The sequence below is a fragment of the Lytechinus variegatus genome, chromosome 11, assembly GCF_018143015.1.
Source record: "Lytechinus variegatus isolate NC3 chromosome 11, Lvar_3.0, whole genome shotgun sequence".
Lineage (NCBI taxonomy): Eukaryota > Metazoa > Echinodermata > Echinoidea > Temnopleuroida > Toxopneustidae > Lytechinus > Lytechinus variegatus.
Genome location: NC_054750.1, coordinates 31732241 through 31755529, shown reverse-complemented (window position 1 = coordinate 31755529; position 23289 = coordinate 31732241). Strand labels below are relative to the sequence as shown.

The 23289-nt window shown below is 38.6% G+C and overlaps 1 protein-coding gene across 1 annotated transcript; it reads left to right on the top strand.

Moving 5' to 3' along the window:
- Window positions 1-6558: 6558 nt before the first annotated feature.
- Window positions 6559-21744, top strand: LOC121423535. Its single transcript, XM_041618889.1, has 16 exons — window positions 6559-6913; window positions 8117-8437; window positions 8585-8905; window positions 9759-10091; window positions 10337-10672; window positions 11414-11758; window positions 12203-12931; window positions 13323-13738; window positions 14420-14563; window positions 15202-15387; window positions 15652-16083; window positions 16884-17060; window positions 17668-17792; window positions 18912-19201; window positions 19967-20045; window positions 20815-21744. Exons 1-16 carry the CDS (start codon window positions 6559-6561, stop codon window positions 21626-21628), a joined length of 5403 nt encoding a protein of 1800 aa, XP_041474823.1. The 3' UTR covers window positions 21629-21744.
- Window positions 21745-23289: the final 1545 nt, after the last annotated feature.

Sequence of the window (23289 nt, the reverse complement as noted above, 5' to 3'; positions counted from 1 at the left end):
TACTGACTTGGAATACAATTGAGAAGGCTTGAATCTATTGAGTCTTTGTCTAAAGATATCATTTTTTTGGAAATAATGTAACGTCGCCAATTAATTGAGCCACCCACTTAGTCGATTTGACAGTCTCATAGGCTCAATACACCAACCTAGAAATGTTCTTTCCGATGAAGTTTTTTTCTTGATTCGTGTTCCTATGGGGTCCTAGAACAAATTCAGCTTGGTTGCCAAAAGTTGCCGTTTGGGCAATTTTGCTAATTTGCATAAATCCAAAATGGCCGCCAGATGCCATCTTGAAAACCTAACTTTTGAACCCCTGTCCACAAAATGATGAGTAATGACTCGTTTTAGGGGTTAAGAGATGTGTAGAACTGATTTCTGTAATCATTTTTGCAATATAAGGTCATCTTCAGGTCAAATCCAAGATGGCCGCCATATGCAATCTTGAAAAATTGACTTTTGTTCCCCTTGCCCAAGAATGACGAGTAATACCTCTACTTAGGGGTTTTGGGGTGTGCAGAATCCATTTCTGCTTTCTATTTTGCAATATAATGTCATCTTCAGGTCAAATCCAAGATGGCCGCCATATGACGCCATCTTGAAATATCAATTGTTGAACCCTTTGCCCCAGAATCATGAATAATAACTCTATTCATGAGTCATTAGGTATGTTGATTCAATTCATGTAGTTATTTTGCACAAAGGATAATCTTCAGATAAAATCTAAGATGGCCGCCAACCGCCATCTTGAAAAATTACTGTCTTGAGGCTTATACGTGTTAGAACTAATGTAAAGGGATTTCAGTAAGATACTCATTTCTTTTATTAATTCTCAAGTTTTTGTCCCAGAATCATGAATAATATCCCTCTTTTCGTGAGTTATTTGGTATGTTTATTCAATTTCTGTTCATAATTTTGCAATGTAGGATCATCTCCAGGTCAAAATAATCCAACATGACCACTAAACGCCATATTTAAGAAAAAAAAACTACTACCGAGACTATTGAACCTTGAAGAAGTGCTGTCCCTAATAAGGTTGTTGTTATGTATTGGAGCTCATGTAAGGGGATTTCAGTGAGAATGATTCATTTCTTTTAATCACTCCATTTTTAGTTCGAGGTCAAGTCATGTCTAAGATGGTCAGATGGTTGATAGATTTCGTCATTAACCGCTTACCTTAGAATTAAACCATTCAAGGTTTGGGCTATGATTTCGGGAGTTTTGATCCCTTTTTTATTTCTGTGCAACCATACTTTTCCAGTGAAATGACTTTAAAGTATTATTTGAATTAAAAAGTGATTTCTCCGTATTTTTTTTTTCAAAAAATTGATTTAATTATTAACTTCCTTTATAATTATTATTGGACTTTTCCTCCTGACAAGAGCCATTGACTTGGTCAGCAGGAGTGCACTCTTTAGCCTCCTGCAGAAGATAGGCTCCCCAAGACTGTTCCACGGTCAGGATTGTTCTCATTCGTGAAATGTTTTACGGAAACGATGTCGCCCCTGTCTCTCAAGAAGTGGGAGTACAAGACCTAGTCATACATAACAGCTGCCTGTCTTGTGCATGTAAGGGGTTTGGACCATCCATCAGACTTTGAGACAGTCAGAAATCCTGATAGACTCAAGACACCGACTGTCCTCCAGATATGTATATCAACAGCACACACTCGTCTGGTTATGGTGGACTCCTCACCTACCTTGGACCGACTATATGTCTCTTGTCCCCTTTCACAGGACAAGCATATAAGCATCAGGATTGTAAAATCTGTCACAGTCATGGCCAAGCTCCTGCACGGAAGTAAGTCCTGGAAAACGTACGCCGACCAAGAAAAGTGGCTAAACACCTTCCATGTCAGCTGCCTCGGACGTATCATGCACGTTAAATGGCAGGACAAAGTGAAAAATACAGAGGCCCTTCAGCGTACGTGCTGGCATCAAAAGCTTATTCTCGCTCCTTAGTCAAAGGCACCTCAGGTGGTTGGGGCATGTTTGCCCCATGAAACCTTGGCGAATCCAAGAAGGGATTCGCCAAGGTAAGGTAAGCTGTGTGATTGGTCTCACCCCATCGATAGATCACACCTCCGTTTTAAAGACACATGCAAATATGACATAAAACTTGCCGGCATAGACACTAACACTTATGAAGGTGTAGATGATAGTCGCCATCCATTCTATGGAGAGCTACTAAGTACAGGGGTCAAGACGTCAGAAAATAATCGGAATGCTAAATTGGCAGACCAAAGGCCAGACCAAAGGCCTAGGAGGAAGGCTAGGGCAGCATCTCTATATAAACGTGTCTCAGCGCCATCCTCCTTCATCTGTAAAAATTTGCTCTAGAGACTGCCACTCTAGAGTGGAGCTCTATAGTCACTCTCGAAAATGTAAGGCCTAGCGCTACACCATCGTCTTTTAAGGCGAACTGATGCCTACCAATCATTGGACACATTGATTTAGAAAAATAATATTGATAAAACACTTTCAAATTGAAATAAGACCCTAAAAGCCTCTTCAGTACAAAGGTATGAATGGACCTTAAAAAAATACACTCGAAATAGATAGCCCAAACCTAGAGGATTCATTCTAAGTTGAGCTATTAATGTTGAAATGAACTTGAGAATTAATAAAAGAAATGAGTATTCTTACTGAAATCCCTTTACATTAGTTCTAACACGTATAAGCCTCAGACAGTAATTTTTCAAGATGGCGGTTGGCGGCCATCTTGGATTTGATCTGAAGATTATCTTTTGTGCAAAATAACTACATGAATTGAATCAACATACCTAATGACTCATGAATAGAGTTATTATTCATGATTCTGGGGCAAAGGGTTCAACAATTGATATTTCAAGATGGCGTCATATGGCGGCCATCTTGGATTTGACCTGAAGATGACATTATATTGCAAAATAGAAAGCAGAAATGGATTCCGAACACCCCAAAACCCCTAAATATAGGTATTACTCGTCATTCTGGGGCAAGGGGAACACAAGTCAATTTTTCAAGATTGCATATGGCGGCCATCTTGGATTTGACCTAAAGATGACCTTATATTGCAAAAATGATTACAGAAATCAGTTCTACACATCTCTTAACCCCTAAAACGAGTCATTACTCATCATTTTGTGGACAGGGGTTCAAAAGTTAGGTTTTCAAGATGGCATCTGGCGGCCATTTTGGATTTATGCAAATTAGCAAAATTGCCCAAACGGCAACTTTTGGCAACCAAGCTGAATTTGTTCTAGGACCCCATAGGAACACGAATCAAGAAAAAAACTTCATCGGAAAGAACATTTCTAGGTTCGGAAAATGTCAAATCGACTAACTTGCCAATTAAACAAAACGATTGTTGAACTTACTGTATATGAATACAATTTACAATTTGTTGATAAGTCAACGAGAATAACGCAGACATCTGCAACACTTTTTAATGTTATGTTTTCCTCAATTCTTATCAAAATCACTTTTTGTGACGTCATTCCACTAGGCATGAGCGATCACTCATGATGTGGTGATCTGCTCATAAGGAAAGCACAAATCTCCATCTGTGTGTCATAAAAATGTTTATTCAAGGAATCTAAAGAAAATGAATATAAGCGATTTTAAAAACAATTTAAGCGATGCGTGTTGGCAAGATGTTCTTTCTGAAACAAATATTGCCTATGAAATCTGGTCAAGTAAATTTTGTTCAGTTTTGAAAAACACGCACCTCTAATTATCGGTATCATCTTCGCAATCTAGGATTTATCCGGAACTAAGTCCGCGACCGAAAAGATAGTACGTGCCTTGATTTCCTCCCGCCTTGATTTTTATAATGCCCTTTTGTTTAATATTTACCGCAGGCTCTGTTACATAAGCCTCAAATGCTTCAGAATGCAGCCGCTCGCATTGTCACTTTGTCAAGTAAACGCTCACACATCCCACCCCATCTTGTATTCGCTGCAATGGCTCCCTATCAAAAACCGGATTATTGCTTGCCTTTCATAGTATTCGTGGATCAGCACCACAATACAGTCTTTCATTTACCAATCACTACAGACCAGGCAGATCTTTGCGCTCATCCACCTCTGGCTTCCTTGTCATTCCAAGAGTTTCAAAAACTTGGGGAGAAAGATCATTTGCTTTTGCAAGCCCCACTTTGTGGAATAGCCTTCCTGAAGACATCGCAAAATGTACCTCGATCGAAACTTTCAAAAATCTTCTAAAAACTTTCTATTTAACTCTTATGTCTTTATGCGCCTAATTGAGCACTCTACAGAGTGGATTTGGCGCTTCATAAGTCTCATTATTATTATTTATTATCATTATTAATTAGGGGAAAAAAGAATGCGACAAAAAGAAACTCAATGAATAAATAGTGACATACTGACCAAGATAAAGGTAAGGAATGAAATAAAAAAAAACTTGCTAAAATAATTTTCGAAATCTGACAGTGACTGGATATTATACAGAAAACTTAGAAATACAGATATGATACGAAAGCCAATTAATAAAAGGGCATCAAAATACAGTCGGGGGGGGGGGTCATTGGCGGCGGAAGTCAAAAATTTTAGGGGGGGACACAGGCCAAAAATATTGACAAGCAAGGGGGGACACAGGCAAAAAATATTGACAAAGCAAAAAACAAAATTTAGGGGGGGGGGGACACAGGCAAAAAATATTGAGAAGCCCAAAGAAAAGGTCATCATCAGAAAATTTAGGGGGGGGGGACCGTTCCCCCCCCCCACTTCAAATTTAGGGGGGGACACGTCCCCCCCCCCCCGCTTCCACCACTATGGGGGGAGGGTTCAGTCTAACCATGCCCTTCGGGTACGTGCCCACAGCCGCCGCTGAAAAACGAATTTCAAGAAGCTATAAGTCCTTGAATAAACAGGGTTCAAAATTTCACAGAATTCAGTGATATATTCCCGAAATTTCAAATTTGTTTTTAAAGCAAAATGAAACTGAGTGAAGAGAAAAAGAAAAGGGAAGCAATTCGGGGCCTAAATGTCCACGTCCCTAAACTGGAGCTCCTTTCAAACAATAAAGAGATAGATAAAGCATAAAAGGAAAGAAGAAGAAACACAGAAAAGCGAGAAAAAAATATTAGGAAAAAAAAGAAAGACAGAAGAAAAAAGAGGAAGTGGAAACGGAAAAGCCATTTTTGATAACACCCTTTATAAAGTTGGTATATATAAGCATATACTGTACACGAACAATTTGCTTTCGCTCAATGAAATGTGAATTTGTTGATACCTTATAGGAGATACTCGTATAAGGTTTTTAACGGTTATATATACCTCACAACAGGCAAGGACCGCGGAACGAATTTAAAAGTTATGAAGGGGGGGGGGGGGGTCAAAATAAAAATCATAGATTGATGGTCGTTATAATGTTTTTTGTACACGATAACTGAAAAGGGGGTGGGGCGAGTTCACTTATCTGGTTATCACTCGACAAAACTAGTTTCGTGTTGTTACCATGGATTTCAGTATTCGAAAGCCAATTCAATATGCATTAGTCGTACGTTTGAAAAGGTGGAGTTTTGTCACGTAGGCGTCCATTTTGACGCCTTGACTCGAAACGAAGTTATAATTTTTGAAACGCAAAAGATCGGTCAAGAAATGCTTTCTATTGCAGGTTCAGAATAAGAGATTTTGTTCTTTAGAATCGAAATGAACAGAGGGTCGGCATGGCGTTGTTTCGTCTTCTGTAAAGATAAATACAATCATTAAAAACGTACCATTGTTAATTGAATTCAGCTGTACTGTTCCAACTTTGTTCTTCATTTTAATTAAAAAAACATCATCAAAAGGCATGCGATTCTTCTCTTCATTTGTTAGTTTTAATCTGTTAGTAACATTGTCAACCGTGACTTTTATGGCGAGAGGAAGTTTGTTTTGATTTCACGTTTTTTATCTTCGTTTGGTTATAATTGTCAAAATGGGATTAAAGAGACATCGACAATGCATCAGTTTTCACTTTTTAGTCATTATTGTATTTTTCCCAGAGGTTTCTCATCTAGGAGTTGTCATGGCAACAGGTAGGCATCTTTAATGAAACATATTTGTTAAAATCATGGCATGTAGATATACAATGTAACTCATCAAAGTTTGTCTTAAGAATACATAATTATAGATGCAATGTGAATCGAGGGGGGGGGGGTATTTCAAACCATTCTCAGTAATTATGATCATTGGTGAAGTAATATTCACGGAATATAGACAACAATAATTAAAGGAGAACAGAAGAAGAAGAAGGGGACAGCAAAAAAGAACTGAGAAGAAGAATAAAAGAACGAAGAGGAGATAAAAGAAAATTAAAAAAGGAGAGGATATTTATTTATTCATTTATTTATCATTTATTTGAATTATAGCCAACATCGCCAACCTTGGAATATCACATCCATTCATCGATCTCTAATTCAGGCCAAATATACCATGGCATCAAATTGCACTCGTCAACAACTTGTGCGGAATGATCTAATCTTGGTCGAAATTCAGATACACCCCATACATGCCATATAGCCGTAAATCGCTATGACCGTGGCATTGATGATAATGATTACAATTCTGAAGTTAAAATGAGTCTTCTTATTCACTTATCCATAGATGAGACTTATACAATCAGACTAGTGAACGGAACAAATGAATATGAAGGCACAGTTGAAGTTTTCTACAATAATGTGTCTGGATCTATATGTGGCAACGACGATTGGGATTCCAACAGTGCGAACGTGGTTTGTAAATCTCTAGGATACAGTACAGCTCGCTTCGTCTCCTATGGCAAACTGTTTGGGACCACTTTGGGAGTGGTTCATTTTAAGAGGCTTGGGTGTGACGGAAGTGAAGAAACCATCGATGAGTGCCCCTTTGAGGTCGATGATGGAAGCTGCCGCGATAAGGGTGATGGCGACGCCGGACTTGTATGTAAATATGGTAAGCTTCTATTTTTAAAGCTCGTTCATATAGGGATATAGGGTGTGATTTAAAATTGGATAAGACTGGAAAGATACAAATAAACAAGCCCAGCATAGATTTGACAATATAGTTTTGAACATTTTTGTCACCTGGCTACACTGAACTGTTGGCCAACCCCAAAAAAAGAGCTGGTATCATAAAAGAGGAAGAAAAAAAAACAATGTGCCCGACAAAGTTTGAATAATGGGCGTTAATCAACATTATTATATGACACTACTGTTTTTACTTTCATATATGAAACACACACTTAGGCACGAACCCCTGTAAATACCGGCGATAAAACAAAATATCTACAGGCCTTGTTTCATTTGATATAAAACATATTCCACTACATGAACATTGGCTAAATATTTTATCATGTATCTTGATCAATCTTGGTGGCGTACATTATATGGCGTTGTTTCGTATCCAGCGCCTATATATTGCCAAAAGAGGCGCTGGATACGAAACAACTTCAAATTTTAATTCAAAGGTTTGAAGAAATAAACGTTCAATAGCCAATACACTTTATAATTATAATATGGAGAGGGCCGTAGCAAGATGAGTATCATTCTTCGTTAAGCTTTTGAGCACATGCCCTTCATCAGGATCGTAATTTCCGTAAATATTGCTATATGAGTAAGGTTCAGTGTGAAGTGCCTGAAGAAGGCCCGAAAGCTGTTCAATGTGCCCGAAAGCTTGACGAAGACTGGTACTTATCTTGCTACGACCCTCCTTATACTATTGATCTCATCTTTAATTATGAAGTAGACCCGTATACCACATACACCACCAAGATTGATCACACTTGAAAATCTAACCAAGGAAAAAAAAGGAAGGAGTGGAAAATCACTCGCTTCCCCTTGGTGGAGCCGTCAGTGATTGCGCGATTTGGAGTGAATTAAGAGTGTACACATGAATGTTTTAAACAAATTTCATTTTAATAAGAGTGAAATGCATTGAAAACAATTGGAAAACCTTTCTTAATCTATTGAAATTTGTTCACTTTCTCTTAAGAGTGAATTAATCATTCCATTGTTTTTTAAGACTATAGTTTAGACTTGAGTCACAGAGAGTTCACATCTACCGCCGATAACTCCGCACGTAGTGGTATCTTACAATGTCGTCTCAATTTTTTTATCAAGTAACAATATGTTCTTGTGTCTCCTGATTATCCAACAGACAATCCACCTTCCGTGAACCTCACTGGAGGGGACACTCCAAATGTCGGCCAAGTCTTGATCAACGTTCGTGGAGTATGGGGCGCCATTTGCGGCACCTCGACTTGGAATCCAAATGACGGAGATGCGATCTGCCAGGCCTTTGGCTACAGCCAGGGGGATATCTTGTACCGTGATAACCGGTTTGGAGATTCTAAAACACATCCGATGTTATTTGATAAGATCCATTGCCCGGCATCAATCAGATCACTTGATGAATGCACCCTCTCAGAGGCAAAGCTTTGCACAGGCGTAGTATATGGCGGGGTTGCCTGTGACGAGTGTAAGTATATATTCGTGTACCCGTAACACTGATTTCAATATTCTTATTTTGCTTTCTCTGTGAGCCCAATGTAGTATATGAACAATGTTTGTTCATATATTCTCACATATTTCATGAGAATATATGAACAAACATTGTTCTTCTCAGATGAGGATAACATGCTGCAACTGTCCGATGGCACCGGGCCGCATCAAGGACGCATTCAATACTTCTACAACGGCAAATGGAATGATGTGTGTGGGAGGAAAGTGGACGCCACTGCAGCACATGTCCTTTGCCGCAGTCTTGGATATGAACGTGCATCCGTCCTTCTCCAGCAAGGTGGTTTCGGTGATGACACAAAGCCATTCTTTGATGGTATCAGCTGTCCGCTATCTGGGTCCACCTACCGTGATTGCCGTCTTGTGAAATACCGCAGGCGTTTTTGTTCCAGTAGTTATGGTGCTGCCTCGATCAGCTGTGACGATCGTAAGACATATTGCCTATCTCGTGCTACCGACAAGTGCTTTCTTACAGAAGACAAATGGAGTGTGAAATTTATTCATTGTTATGATTTAAGATTTTAAAATTACAAATCATGCCTTTATATTATGTGAACATGTGATAGAACTTTTCTCGTATGTTATATAGTTTCTCTTTGCTCGCTTGGTTTTACTTGACTTCTACTGTGCCAGCAACACACTTTCTTGGCTATGGTTTTGTAGAGGACATTAGTATGCATGAGCATATCAATATATAGACTACTTACGAATATGACCGTGGAAATTATAGTTTGATAGGCAATTGAGCCATGTTACCATGGCAGCTGGCCGTGATCATGACAACGGCACAGTTACACCTTTTACACCTTGACGGATGCAACACGGCTCATCTCGGATTGTCAATCCGGGTTCATCTGTGGACAGTCCGGGATAACCGTGTACAAACCGGCTACTTATCTGTAGCCATCCTCGTTGTACCGGCATAACCGAGAGAAAAAGCCGAACATGCTAAATTTTCTGTACATTTCCTTGTGAATACCCAGTTAAATCCGCATTCACTCCATCAATGCTAGAAAGTATCAATTTGGCACCCCTGATCACCAAGGACTGAGATCCGTGTTGCATTCTTGAAGGTGTAAAAGAGGCTTTAGATTGAATGACGAGTTCTATACAGCGCCCCTCCGATCTGAAAGGAAACTCGTCAATTCTGATTACTTCTCACACATTAATGACACTGCTGAATTTCGATCATGATTATTATTATTGCTAAACGACTGGTTGGTTTCTCTTAATCCATGATTAATTGACCCTTTTCAAACCTTCACATTCATTCCTCTTAGATGATAACATGACTGTCAGTCTTACTGGTGGGACTGGTGACCACGAAGGTCGTGTCGAAGTATTCTTCGATCGAGCTTGGGGAAAAATATGTTCCAATAGCCAGTGGACCTTCAATTCAGCTGACGTCGTGTGCAGACACAAAGGCTATGACCATGCTTTCATCATCTACTATGACGACACTTTCAGTAAAGACAACATGACAACGGTGCAGTTTGATGAAGTTGACTGCGAAGGTTCAGAAACCTTTTTGACTTCATGCACATCTTTCCGATACCAGGAAGGATTTTGTAAAGACGCCCCTCAAGAAGCAGCAAGTTTGACATGTATATCGGGTGAGTTGCTCATTATCAGATTGAAAGTTATTGCCATTGCCGTGGTTATGGTGGCACACTGTTACATGTATTTTTTCATCCTTTCCAATTTCTTGATTAAGTCTTCTGAATGATGTTTATCCTACATGATTTAACTTGAACCCAAAGAATCCTCCTACACACAGACACACCCCACATGCCCTGAAGCTCAGTCGCACATTAAAGAATTTTCCTTTCCTATTTTGTACATTTTTTTAAACATTTAGAATCGGTGCCGGAAATTGACATCAGGCTTGCAGATGGCAGCGACGTCCATGAGGGGCAAATCGAGTTCTTCGTCACTGGCGAATGGCGCAAAGTCTGCGGCGAAAAATTGACCTTCAAGGAAGCGGATGTCTTCTGTCGTTCACTTGGATACGAGAGAGCATTTGCACTTCTGCGGGATGGCAGCGCATTTCACGCCGATGGAGATAAAACACCTTTCTTTGACGAGTTAAAATGTAATGGGTCGGAAGTTGATATTACCAAATGCAGATTGTTCAGGTTCAAAGAAAGGGAATGTGAGTCTTCTTATGGTGCCGCATCGATATCTTGCGAATCAGGTATGCACTGAAATATATATACTGGCAATTGTTATATTTATACTGAATGTCTATCTTTTCGCTTTTCAAAGAGCTTTCAAAGTTTGTAGGGGTTGGACAGGGGAGTTGAATATTTGGACGAGCTTACTCAGATGCTATATAGTTATTAATACCAGGGGAATGTTTCTTTACCATTTTCAACCAACTAGTTTTCAGATCTGACAACTTTCTTTGTTAATGAATGGCCGAGAGACAGACAAGTGTCCGGCTGTTAAGGTAAACTGTTGGATAAAAAACTCTGTCAAGTTTTTTCATGAAACGCTTCTCTGGACCAACTGGTAAACACGCCATGTGTGCAAAAAAAAAGTGCCAATGTCATTTATTTTCATTATTCGGCCAATCAGTTGCATTATAGCGGCAATATCCGGTCTGAGTTTGTTTATATTGCAATTATCGGTTAGAATCACAGGGGGTAACTCGGTTGGCAGGAGGGGTAGCATATTTTACAGTTGTTTTCCAACATCTGTAAACATTTTACTATATACCGAATTAATGACACATCATAATGTGATACCTCGGAAAGTGCTTATTAAATGATCCAATATGCCAGGGTAAGATGAGGTATATAGTTTACATGTATTTTCAAGAATGTACTTACGTGACTACAAATCAGTTTACAATGACCTTTGCGACTAAGAACGTGGTGAATGTTTTGATGATTAAACGCAAGTAAAAATAAATATACTCTCTTCTTCCGTACAGACGAGGATATCAACCTGCGTCTTGTCGGAGGTCGAGGTTCTTTCGAGGGTCGCGTCGAAATCTTCTACGACGGATCCTGGGGTTCGATTTGTGCCAAAGATCCTTGGAATGATGCTACTGCGACTCTAGTGTGCCGTATACTTGGGTTCAACGACAATGACTTTGTTGGTTTTTACAATGACAACCGCTTTGGTGAACTGGTGGAAGAGGTCCGCTTTGACGAGCTTGACTGTGACAATGTAAAGAATACTAGTTCTATCAAGTCTTGTCGTCTACTGAAGTACGGAACTGGTTACTGTACCAGCGGCTACGCAAGCGTCCAGTGTGAACTATATTATTTACCAGGTATTCTGAAGAAAAAAAGTGTGAGACCTTGGGATAAAGCTGTAATTTTGATGTAGCTTACAGGGATGTACGGGTTGGGCTGCGTGACATGTCATATTTTCAAACGAGAATAAGGCCTTTCCACAAAGGGAAAGATCTTGAGAAGAGAAGGGGCAAATGTAAGAGGGCTCTCAAAACACATGTAAGATCAGTTATTTTAGAGCCACTGAACGAAGTATTGTCTTGGATTCGCCACTGTAAGAAACTGAATGGTCACTTAAAGAGACAAACAGAAGTAAGACGGAAAACTACCTGTGATACAACAGGACCGAAACATATTACCATGTCCCATTGTGCTGATTAATTTCGGTCTTTAGGTAATAGCTTAAGTAATAGCTCTGAAACATTAGGTTCCAACTCAAATACAGTCGCCTGCAGATAATATTCATAATTCGTAATTTACTATTTTATCTCTAGAAACTTCCACTGTAGAGAGGACAACGACTCCACAAATACCTACCACCTCAGTCACTACAACTACAATTTCAACAGCCTCAGAAACCACAGCAATACTTTCCATGAATAAAGAACCGTCCACTACAAATGACTTCTCGACCCGAAGAAGCACAGTTCTCACTTCAAACGAAGCAATAAAGTCTACACCATTTGAACCTGTGAAAACCGATCCTGGTACTTCGGCCATGCCTAGGACCTTGGCCCCCCTTAATCCTACAACAGGATTGGCTACAATATTGCACACGGAGTCCACCATTCTTGATATAGAGGATGATCAAACAACGTCAAGCAACACCGCTCTGACTACAGACACTGACACAAGAACTGTCGAAGAAGCCGTTTTTTCATCGGTAATAACAAAAACAGAGCTTATCACTTCGATGACCGGTACTGCTTCAGTTGCTACTGATAGAGCCTTGGCAACCACTTTTCATGTGGAGAGTGATTCCCAAGTATATCTATCTACTCAGAAACCAACCAGTGGTATGCATACTCGTTCCCTAACAGCGAAGAATACCACGGCAAAGCAAACATATTCAACCTACTCCTACGCTGTCGCCACAATGGCCGAAATAGAAGAGTCATCGGCCATTCGTTTTACAACGTCTACAGCCGAAATGAAAACAACAAAGTCCACAGTCTCGACAACAACATTATATCAAGATGACAAAACAATGAGTAAGCGTCGCCGGAAACTTTCTTATTCCTATTGTTTAGAAATCGTGGGGGCGCCATGGTCAAGTGGTTAAGATTCTCGTCTTTCAATGTGAGGGACGAGGGTTCGATTTCCAGCTGTGGCATGTTTTCCTTCAGCAAGAAATCTACCCACATTATGCTGCACTCAACCCAGGTGAGGTAATCGGTACCGGCAGGAAGTAATTCCTACCGGTTCCCTTTAACCGAATTATGCACAAGCATTGGTTATATTTCAAGGCGCAAAGTTGCACCCAGTGACGCCCCACCGTTTGCATTTAAACGTTGCAAATGATACCTTTTTTTCTTAGAGTGCATAATGTGCAAGAAACTCCTAACACGTTATTTTGATAACAATTGGTTATCCCATCAACAGATAGCCTTCAAACTACATCAGACGTCGAAAGTACAACTATCTTTGGCACCTCACCAGCCTCTGTTACAAGGAAGGCGTCATCAACAGAAGTGCTTAAAATAGAGAGCACGACGAAGAATGTTCCTGTTACAACTCCTAATAAGACTGATGGTGAAGGAGAGACCACACTAAGGACTTTAACAACCCTTGAAAATGTTGATGGTAAAGACAAGACGACGTTCAATGCTATTTCTTTATCAACTCCTTATAAGGCTGATGGCGAAGGCGAGACAACGCTGGAGGGAAGTTCGCTGACATCAACCGATATGACACCTAGCGAACAGGAGATAACATCGTTTTTCACCCTAGACCAGACGGATTTCTTTGAAACTTCTTGGCCTGTCATCACGGACGATAGATTATCGGTCATTGCAGAAGTAAGCTTTCAATGTTTATTGACACATTTGAATATTTCTTATGACCTGAATGAGTATTTTCGAAAGTATATTAAAATTGATAACTCATTCTACAATTATTGGCGTTGACGCCACTTATTTTTTCTTGATTGACAAATTCCAAAGAATTCTTCTTGTTGTCAACTCCTTTTTTTGTCTAAACTACCCTTTGTCGTCAGGATCGTCCAAACTATTATATGTTAGACATATCTCATTCTAATAATATGGCACTTTCGATGAAAACTACTCCACTTTGTCTGCCCGGAGAACTCCGTTGGATCAATGTTTTTGCTTCCGAATGCTTCTCTGAAATTGACTTGACTAAAGGGATATTAAATACATAGATTGACAAATGTTTTTAAACTTGTTTGGAATCACCAGGAATATGAACAATTGCCTTGCTGTTTAGGTGATTACAAGGTATTTACAAAGTCATTATGATATACGACATACATGTAAGTTTAACCTTAAAACTTTTGGTGTTTCTATAATACGTGCATAAGATTCATGCTGCAAAATCAGCATAGCTTGTTGTGCCTAAAGAATTTCATCGATAATATTTTTAATAACGAAAAACTACTTGGGACTTATTACTCAGAAATCTAATCCATCCTTACATAATCCATTCATCTGTTCTACCCTTCTCTATATTTCATATCAAAGCAAAATTTTACAAGAACTAATGTGGAGGGTTTCTTGAAGGAAGCAGCAAACATCACATCGAATTTACAATTTGAATGGAATTCGGTCATATCCGCGGCTACTATTCTCGAGAAAGCTGAGGCATTGCATTCATCCTCAAAGAAGGTAATTTATTTTATATGCCATATCAAGAACAGTAGTCGTTATCAGTTGAACAATTTTCTAAATTTCTTAGAAATCACTATCATTATTTTTAAGAATTCCCAGCGAACTACGTAGTTTACATAGCGAATTCTTATACTAGGTTTAATAAAAACGGTGAATATCAACATGAAGATGAAAATATCAAAGTTATAATTATTTAAAATGCTTAAATTGTGTAGAGCCTATACACTAAAAAATGATTTAAAAATTCTTCTTTGTAAAACCGAAGGCATCCACTTTTTTACAGCGCGGTCTATAAAAATACATATAAAAACACAGAAATATCGATGCTTAGTATAACCCGTTTCATTTTATTTTTTTTTTTTGGGGGGGGGAGGGGCTGCAATGTATACCCACTATTCCTTTTGTCTTCTCTCCTTCATTTGAAGCCAGATTTCAGTTAAATTGAATTTCTTTATTTCAATTTTTTTTAAGAGTGTAAGCCATACAAAAAAACACCGGAATCATAAAAACTAATGCTTAGATGTCAAGTTGAAACAACAAAAAATACATAATTATAAAACAATGCTGCCGATGACGACGAGTTTGTACAGTACTGTATAATAGACATGCATGTTAATTTGTTTAATCTCTGATAGGTAACGGTTGACATGGTTACAATCGTTGGTAACTTGATGGAGTGTGATCCTCATGAACTTAGAGTAGCTCAGGCCGAAAGTCATGCTGTATCGAGAGCTTTACGAACACTCGAGAGCCAGCTCAATCACGTTGACGTGTCAAGAAAAGCATCATTCAAAGTATCGCATCCTAATATCGGTGTTAAGGTATATGTAACTTAAAACTTACACTTTTTATTTCCATTTGTGTTGTAATATAAAAATATACCCCCAAGTCTTGCCATTAGAATATCATAAAACAATGTCTGCCATTTAATGATACACAAAGATTGTGCATGCCTTTAGCGGTTTGTGTTTTCGCGTGTAAACACTGATCATGTCGAAATCCGTAGGCCCATATTCCCAATCCATGAAGTCTTAGCACACGGTGACTTAAATAAAAACTACTGGTATTTCTTTTTTAAATATAAGGTGGAAATGGTGCTCGTTGAAGAGCTGGAGTTAGGTGTGACATTCATAGTCAATCACTCAGGTGACTATGGAACGATCAAAGATGATGTCTTCACAACGGTGATAGAGGATAGCAGAGACACCAATATCACAACATTCAACGCATCAGAGATTCGTAATTCTTTGAGTCTTCGCTGCCGAGCCAGAGAGTTCTCAAATTTAACGTCGAAGAGCCAGGTCCGCTTGGCATTCTCAGTCTTTCGCTTGCCAAACCTATTCATCAGTGACCCAGGTAACGGGAACCTGAGAGCAACAGGAAGGGGTCGGCTTGTTCGAAAAGTGACAGGACGGTGGAGACAAGAGGCAAATACTCCGGTAATGTCGGCAACACTGGATCCCTCTGTGGCCCTTTTTCTGCGGGTCAATGTAACCGGCATGTTCACACCAATACAGGTATTTGTTAACACGTGGTGTAGGAAAGTTTTGAATGTTTAAAGGCTAATATGCACCCCAATAAAGGTTTACTTGAATAAAGAGGGGAAAACATAAACATGTGAACGCCTTCTGACGTAAGTTGAGTATTGAAGAAGGATAGTTGATCAAAATCATCAATTTTTTTTACAGGATTTAGATTAGAAAATATGCCCTTCCTTTTTAATTACCGCACTGTTCTTTCCGCGCCCGTTTTGCCTCCTGACAAGTAGGGCAGCAACAGAAGCTCTCAGCTCCAGTCTGTCTTGGGCCAGTCTCTGCAGTGATCCCCAGGTCTGTAGGAGGTTAGTCATTTCACTTCAACAGTCCTTCGCCGGGTGCTCTTGGGCCGACCCCGTTTTCCTTCTGGAGTCCACTGCATTGCTATCCTCGTTGCGTTATCCGCTTCCTTTCTTAAGACGTGCCTTATCCAACTTCACCTCCTCATGAGTACATCTTATTATCTTATTACCGTCCAAGGAGTTATCATAGCCCTGGCAAGCGGGGGTGCTGGGGATATTTACCATAGGCAGCACCCATTGGAAATCAGGCAGGTATCATAAAAACTATAAATCGAACAAAATAATCTTCATTTCGTAGTGAAAACCCTTTGTGCTTGTCAAAAAATTTTCCCGACTAAAATCATCTTCATTCTGGAGTAAATACCAGCACGCTCTATTAAAAAATCGTTCACAGGGCTCTGAATCGAATGTTTATATCGTTTAGTTCAAAGAATCCCACGTTGTAATCTGTTGATATTAAGATTCTGTATTTGATTCCAGAAAAGCAGTGCCACATTACGAGTCTCGCGACCGGTCTGTGTTTTCTGGGAGGATGTGGAGGCTGAACGTAGCCATGGCTCTTGGGCAACATCAGGATGCAGTTCTGCTGATGACAACAGCAGTGCATCCAATCCGGTATGCTATTGCGATCATCTCACAAACTTCGCTGTTCTTATGGTGAGCGTCCAAGTGTCACTTCCTTGTTTTGAATATTTTGTCATCCACTCTGTTCATGTATCTCTTTTGTTTAGATATTGTTTAGCAAGTTACAGTCAAATTGTACAGACAGGAATCTTTGACTTCCGATTTGAAGACTTTTATTTGAAGACAGTGCTCATACAATAGAATAATACAAAAATATTGGTATCGTTCCATTTATTCATGTCAGTAGTTATTAATCAATTATTGTAAGTATTCTGTGATACACTTCAACGTCTGTCTGTTTTGGTGACGTTGATCTTTAATCCGTCAATAAATGCCTATAATCTCGCATAAATTTAGTCAATGAAGAAAAAAATGTCAGTCTGAATAGCATTCGCGTACGTGCCATCATGTGCCTCCTGCCCTCTTTGTCGTCAGTTAACTCAATAGGTTCCAATAACTCACATTGTAATAATACTCACCAGCCTTTCAAAGATTCTTTGAAAATTACAATTAGATCGTAGAATTCTATGCACTGAAGCTGAAGACAACGGGGTTTTCTCAGTAAGATAAATAGGAAAGGAAAACCAAATACATGACTATCCAAGATCAACACCACTCTTCCTTACTTTGAATACTACAGAGCATCCAAGATATCTCCAATCCCTCGGTGGGAGACCGTCGATACCATGACGCCCAAATCTACATCGGTTTCCTGACATCAATAGCAACGATTCTCCTCATGATAGTTATTTACCTTTTGTCTCCGTAAGTGTCATGTAGGGCCCTTTCTCGCATGAATCTTGAATCATCATTGTAATGATGATTTCTATTGTAATCGTGACTGTGATTAGCGTTCGTGATTGTAATCATGTTCTAGTTTGGTGTATATATATAGACCGGCTATATATAATAGTCATTCTAGTGACATACTGTGGTCGGTTTGGAGTCAGTTTCGTCGGTGAGGCTGTAGCATTAGCTGGTTACACTTCGTAATTCCGAAGGTTCGTAATTCCAAAGGTACGTAATTTCGAAGGTTCGTAATTCCGAAGGTTCTTTATTCCAAAGGTTCGTAATTCCGAAACACGTAAATTGCCAATACCTCGATGTTCGTTAATCCGAAAACGTAAAAGGGTTCGTTATTCCGAACATTTATGGCGTTATTCCGAAGGTTCGATAATCCGAAAACGAAATAAGGTTCGATGTTCCGAAGGTTCGTTAATCCGAAAAAGAAATAAGGTGATCGTTGTTCCGAAGGTTCGTTGATCCGAAAACGAAAAAGGGGTCGTTGTTCCGAAGGTTCGTTAGTCCGAAAACGAAATAAGGTTCGTTAATCATTTCGTTTTCGGACTAACGAACCTTCGGAATTACGAACGTAATTTCGTTTTCGGAATTACGAACCTCATTTCGTTTTTGGACTAACGAACCTTCGGAATTACGAACCTTCAGAATAACGAACCTTTCAGAATATCCGAACCTTCGGAATAACGAAGCTTCGGAATTGCGAATGTATGCGGCATAAGCTACATACTCTTCATAGTTACGAAGTTACATCATCTCATTTGGGAATGTGTAGATGACCTAGCTGCCTTCTTCGCGATACCTTGATTTAGTACCTTCTAAAAGTGAAATGCCGAAAGAGATCTGATTCAATTAGAGAGATTCTTATTACAATTCTTTTGTTTTGGTCACTAAGCATTGATGACTTCTTTGCAAGTTCTCGTCAGAACCCAGCCATGGGTTGCCTGAAAATGAAATAACTCTTTGCAAGTCTATACTTGCGTGGTTTAATATATAGCTGGAAATATAATGTTTATATCAAAAGTTTGTGTAACTAGCTTCTTTTATTAATATTTCTTTTTTTATCTAATTGTCTATTATTTGAAGGAAAATTTGGAAAACCATCTGCGGCAAGATTCGCATTGGAGAGTTCATCTGCTTGTTCTGCTTCAACGTCGCATTTTTGTGCAATTTATGCATCGATAATTGGACAAATAATGATGAACCGGAAGTAAAGGAAAGAGTGTGCTTTGCCCAGTTGATTGTCTATCACTACACAGTCTTGGCTTCTGCAAGCTTAATATGCATGCATGGAATAAGCATATATCTATCACGACTCGGCAACACTGATATTGACTCTTTGTCGTACCAAAGTAAAGGTGCATTTCTGGCATTAGGTAACTACGTAATGACTATCAATATCCTTCACTTCTAATTCTGGATTTACTTTTAATCCTAAATATTCATTCTTAAATCTAAAAGGATCTAAATCCAAATCACTGGAGATTTAAAACTAAATTTTGGGATTGAAACTGATGCCAGAATTAGGCTGGTCCCTAACTACAATCGATAATGATTTATTTCAGATTTATTTTATATCAATTTCATCTGTCATATTTGATGCTTTTGATCGAATTGAATTCAAATTTGAATTCACTTTAGATTATTTCTAAGCTGTAAGCTGTTGAACTAAATTTCTAAGCTTATTCCACACTCAGAGCAATGTAGTACCAGAATTAAGAAAACTAATGACTACCCTTGTGTCCTTTCATTTCCTTTCCAAATCGATGAATGATTAAAAGAAAATGATTTGAGTTTTAAAGTCCCTTTGCCGATAATTAGCAACAATAAGAGCCAATGCTAAAACTTTGCTCTAACAGTTTTTCCTTTTCAATCCAAATTTTGGGACTGAAAGATTTAATTATAATTTATTCTTTTGGGAAAAGCGCAGTACGTATATATCAATTACAACAACAACAAAGATAATACTATTACTGATAATAATGATAAAAATAATAATGATGCTGGTCATGGTGATATCTGGTCTGCTTATTAGAATAAGAGAAGTCTGAAAGCTAACAATGTTCTTATTAACGAGTTCATGAGTGTAGACAAGTAATCATATTCTGATTTCTGAGAGTTTTGTTTCCTCAACTATAAAGGTTCACCTGCAGTGGTTGTGCTTATGACGGCAGTATCAGCAAAGGACTATTGCTTCGTCGGAAAAGAGTATGTAAACAGGTAATGTCATATTCGTTAACTATGTTAGCACGTTTCTCTGTTTAGAAGTACAAGTAATAAAGTTTTAATCACATCTTTCCTCATCGCTAGTACTTTTTATTTGAAGGAACTATACATCTCGAGTGACGCTTACTTCTGTATTATCAAAAGGGATATAAGAGATCTAGGTCCCCTAACACAAAGGTTAGCGATTGATTGTACGCTTGATTTTTACGATAGATCGTACATTGTAGTTAATGGAATCAATGTTCTACGATTATTGCTTAGTTTTTTGGGTTACTGGCCCCTGATTTGGATATGCTTTTCTTTCTTTGAAACGCTGTAGAAAAAGAATTTCACTTTTATAGTATCTGCATGAACCATCGCTGGTTTTACAGCGGTGGGTTTTAAGTCTATTTGAGACATTTCCGTGTGATTTTCTTTTTCACCAACCGAGATTTCAATATTGAGAGCCTTTTTAAATAGTTTCGCTAAAGGGATGGCTTCGTGACAATTGAATAATGTTCCAAATATTTTGAGGGGCTAAACATGAAGTATGGCGTAAAAGTTAGGAAAAGGTGCGGCGGAATTTGTTTTTACCTTTTAGATACGAACACATCTTTTCGTGATAGATCTTGATTAGGTGTTGGTTTTTATATAAAAATATATTTTACCATTCCTTTTTAGTAATTGCATATGCATCAATACTTTTAAGACTTCATCTCACACCTTTAGAGTAAACGGAGGCCAACATGTAGCGTCCTTTTCATCTGTTTTGTTGCTACAGCAGGTGTTTCTTCGGGGTGTGGTCTATGATAGGAGGAGTTGTGTTGCCAATAGTTCTTATCCTCCTGCTAAACGCATACATTGCAGTCCGCCTCCACTTCCGGTCACATCGACTGACGCCTGATTCTCCACAGCAACAGGGTGGCTTGTCTGTGGCGGTGTTACAGGTCAGATTAGACGCCTTGGTCTCTGTCTGTGACATCCTTCTGTTATGTCTTCATGTGATTTTCGGGTACCTCTCTGTACTCTCAACTCCCGACCATACCGTACAGGATGTTCTTGTAGGGTACCTGATATTGCAGAGTTTCGTCCTGTTTTTCATGCATTGCGTTATTCCTTTCGATGCAAGGAAGGAGTTAAAAGAGCTACTAAGCTCTTGTCGCTCGGTGCCGTTGCATCAGGCCTTTCCCGATTTCTCTCTCGCTTACAATACTCGCTTTGTCAACCAGAAAATAGGCAAGAAAACACAATCAGATAGTTATGTCATTAGAGGACCGTCCCGAGACCACCAGACTGAAGTAGCAGACGCTTCCGAGACGTATCCTGTTCCAGATCCGATATCATCTACCTCGTTGTCGCGTACTGATAAAGAAGTAACTCCAAGATCTCCATCAAAACTAGAACCTCTGGGCCCAGTTGTTGACAGACCGGATATCTTTCCAAGATCTCCAGTACTTCGTTTACCGTATAAGCGGAATCTGATCCCCGTTGGTTCCGCCTTGGAATTAAGCAGTGCCCTCAACGTTTCACCGCCAATGTATCACCAGCCGAATACTAAATCATCTGGAGCAGATACAATTCAGGCTTCATGCCATTAGACATTAATGTCTAGTCTTTTACCGGAATGACATTCACATCTATGTCATAAGGAACAAACCAGTATAGTGATTGGGAAACGGGATCTACCTAGTCAAGTGATTGGTCGTCGATGATGCACGAAGGATGATGCACGAAGTAAACTCTAGATCACCATAATCAAATCTGTAGATGATGAATCATGTACATAATGAAATACTGATAATACAAAATGTACAAAAGTGACTCAGTGGCTAAGTCGACATATTGTAGTTTACAAGTTTATTTAAATGTTAGATTGGACTGTCATTATAAATATGGTAAAACTGTTATTGTACAACGTGGTAAATCTGTCAATGTAAATATGTTAAAACTGTATATATGAAAAGATTAAAAGAGGAAAACAAATTTATCGAATTGAACTGAATTAAAAAAAAATACGCTATTACCGAAAAGATATTTACAAATATTTTCAAATCATCTGTAATTATTTTTCAATTGATTCATTCTTTCATAGATTTTTATTTTCATTTGTATCACCATTCTAATAAACTTAGTTGTTAAACCCCGAAGAATTGTCGTGACTCATAATTGTTTGACCTAGAACATGTACATGATGTGCTTAATAAAACTAATAATGTTTTTTCGTCGGAATGGAAATTATAACAAAAAAATTGAAGACAGTTATGAATCATATATGTTTTTTTTTTGGGGGGGGGGGTGTCCGAGTCCTCCTGAAAATTGCTACAGAAACTGCCTCCCTGAGGAGATTTCGTCCAAAAGTATTTTTTCGTAGAAAATATTTCCATAGTGCAAAATCTTAGAAGAAAGCCCCGGACTGCAAAGCGTAAATTTCATTGAAAAAATGGCAAGCACATTGTAGGTATTGTTACCATGGTTAAATTAGTGTTTAGAGGGGAATCTTCCTAGCATGTATGAAAGTTAGAATTATTCTAACATGAACGGCTCTGAAATGAACATTGACAGATTTTTTTATAGGGATCTTCTTTACTTTGAAGAAAAGATTTTTAATCAATCTTGTACATTAATATGATTGTATTTATCACGATTGTAGTGAGCTTTTATGCTTTTTGGCATATTTTGTAAAAAATGAAACATGGTTTACATAGGTTTATTGAAAAAAATGAAAATTGATGGTGTTTCGAACTTTTTACCTTTGATAAGCGCAAAGATTATTTACCTAAATGACCTATTTGGTCAACCAACGTGTAACTTAAGATATCTGTCGATGTCGTGTCCAACACGCTAAAATTGTCAATACTTAAAAAAATATTTATTCTATTTTTTCCCCTTTCTTTCAGTTGCAAATAAAACTTTAACAAATGCTGATACCGCAGCAACAATAACTGCAGTGGCTCCCCTGCCAATTTACTTACATTATTAATGATGGAGTCGTGATAGATGGAACGTTTTCGAAATCCAGTCATCACGAAACTCAAGTTTATATTGAATTGAAAGAAATATTATAGGAAAGAGTTAATATCCAATTATGTGAAGCATCGTTTGGCAGAAAAAAAGATAAACCAAAGGTTAAGGACAATATCACTTTAGTACTCTGAAGTCTTGTTTAAGAGCAAAAAGTAATCGTTTTATATTTAAAATTTTATTTTCTTCGATTGCCAATATTTATTCAGTTGAAGGGGCTCGATTCTGCCAATGAGTC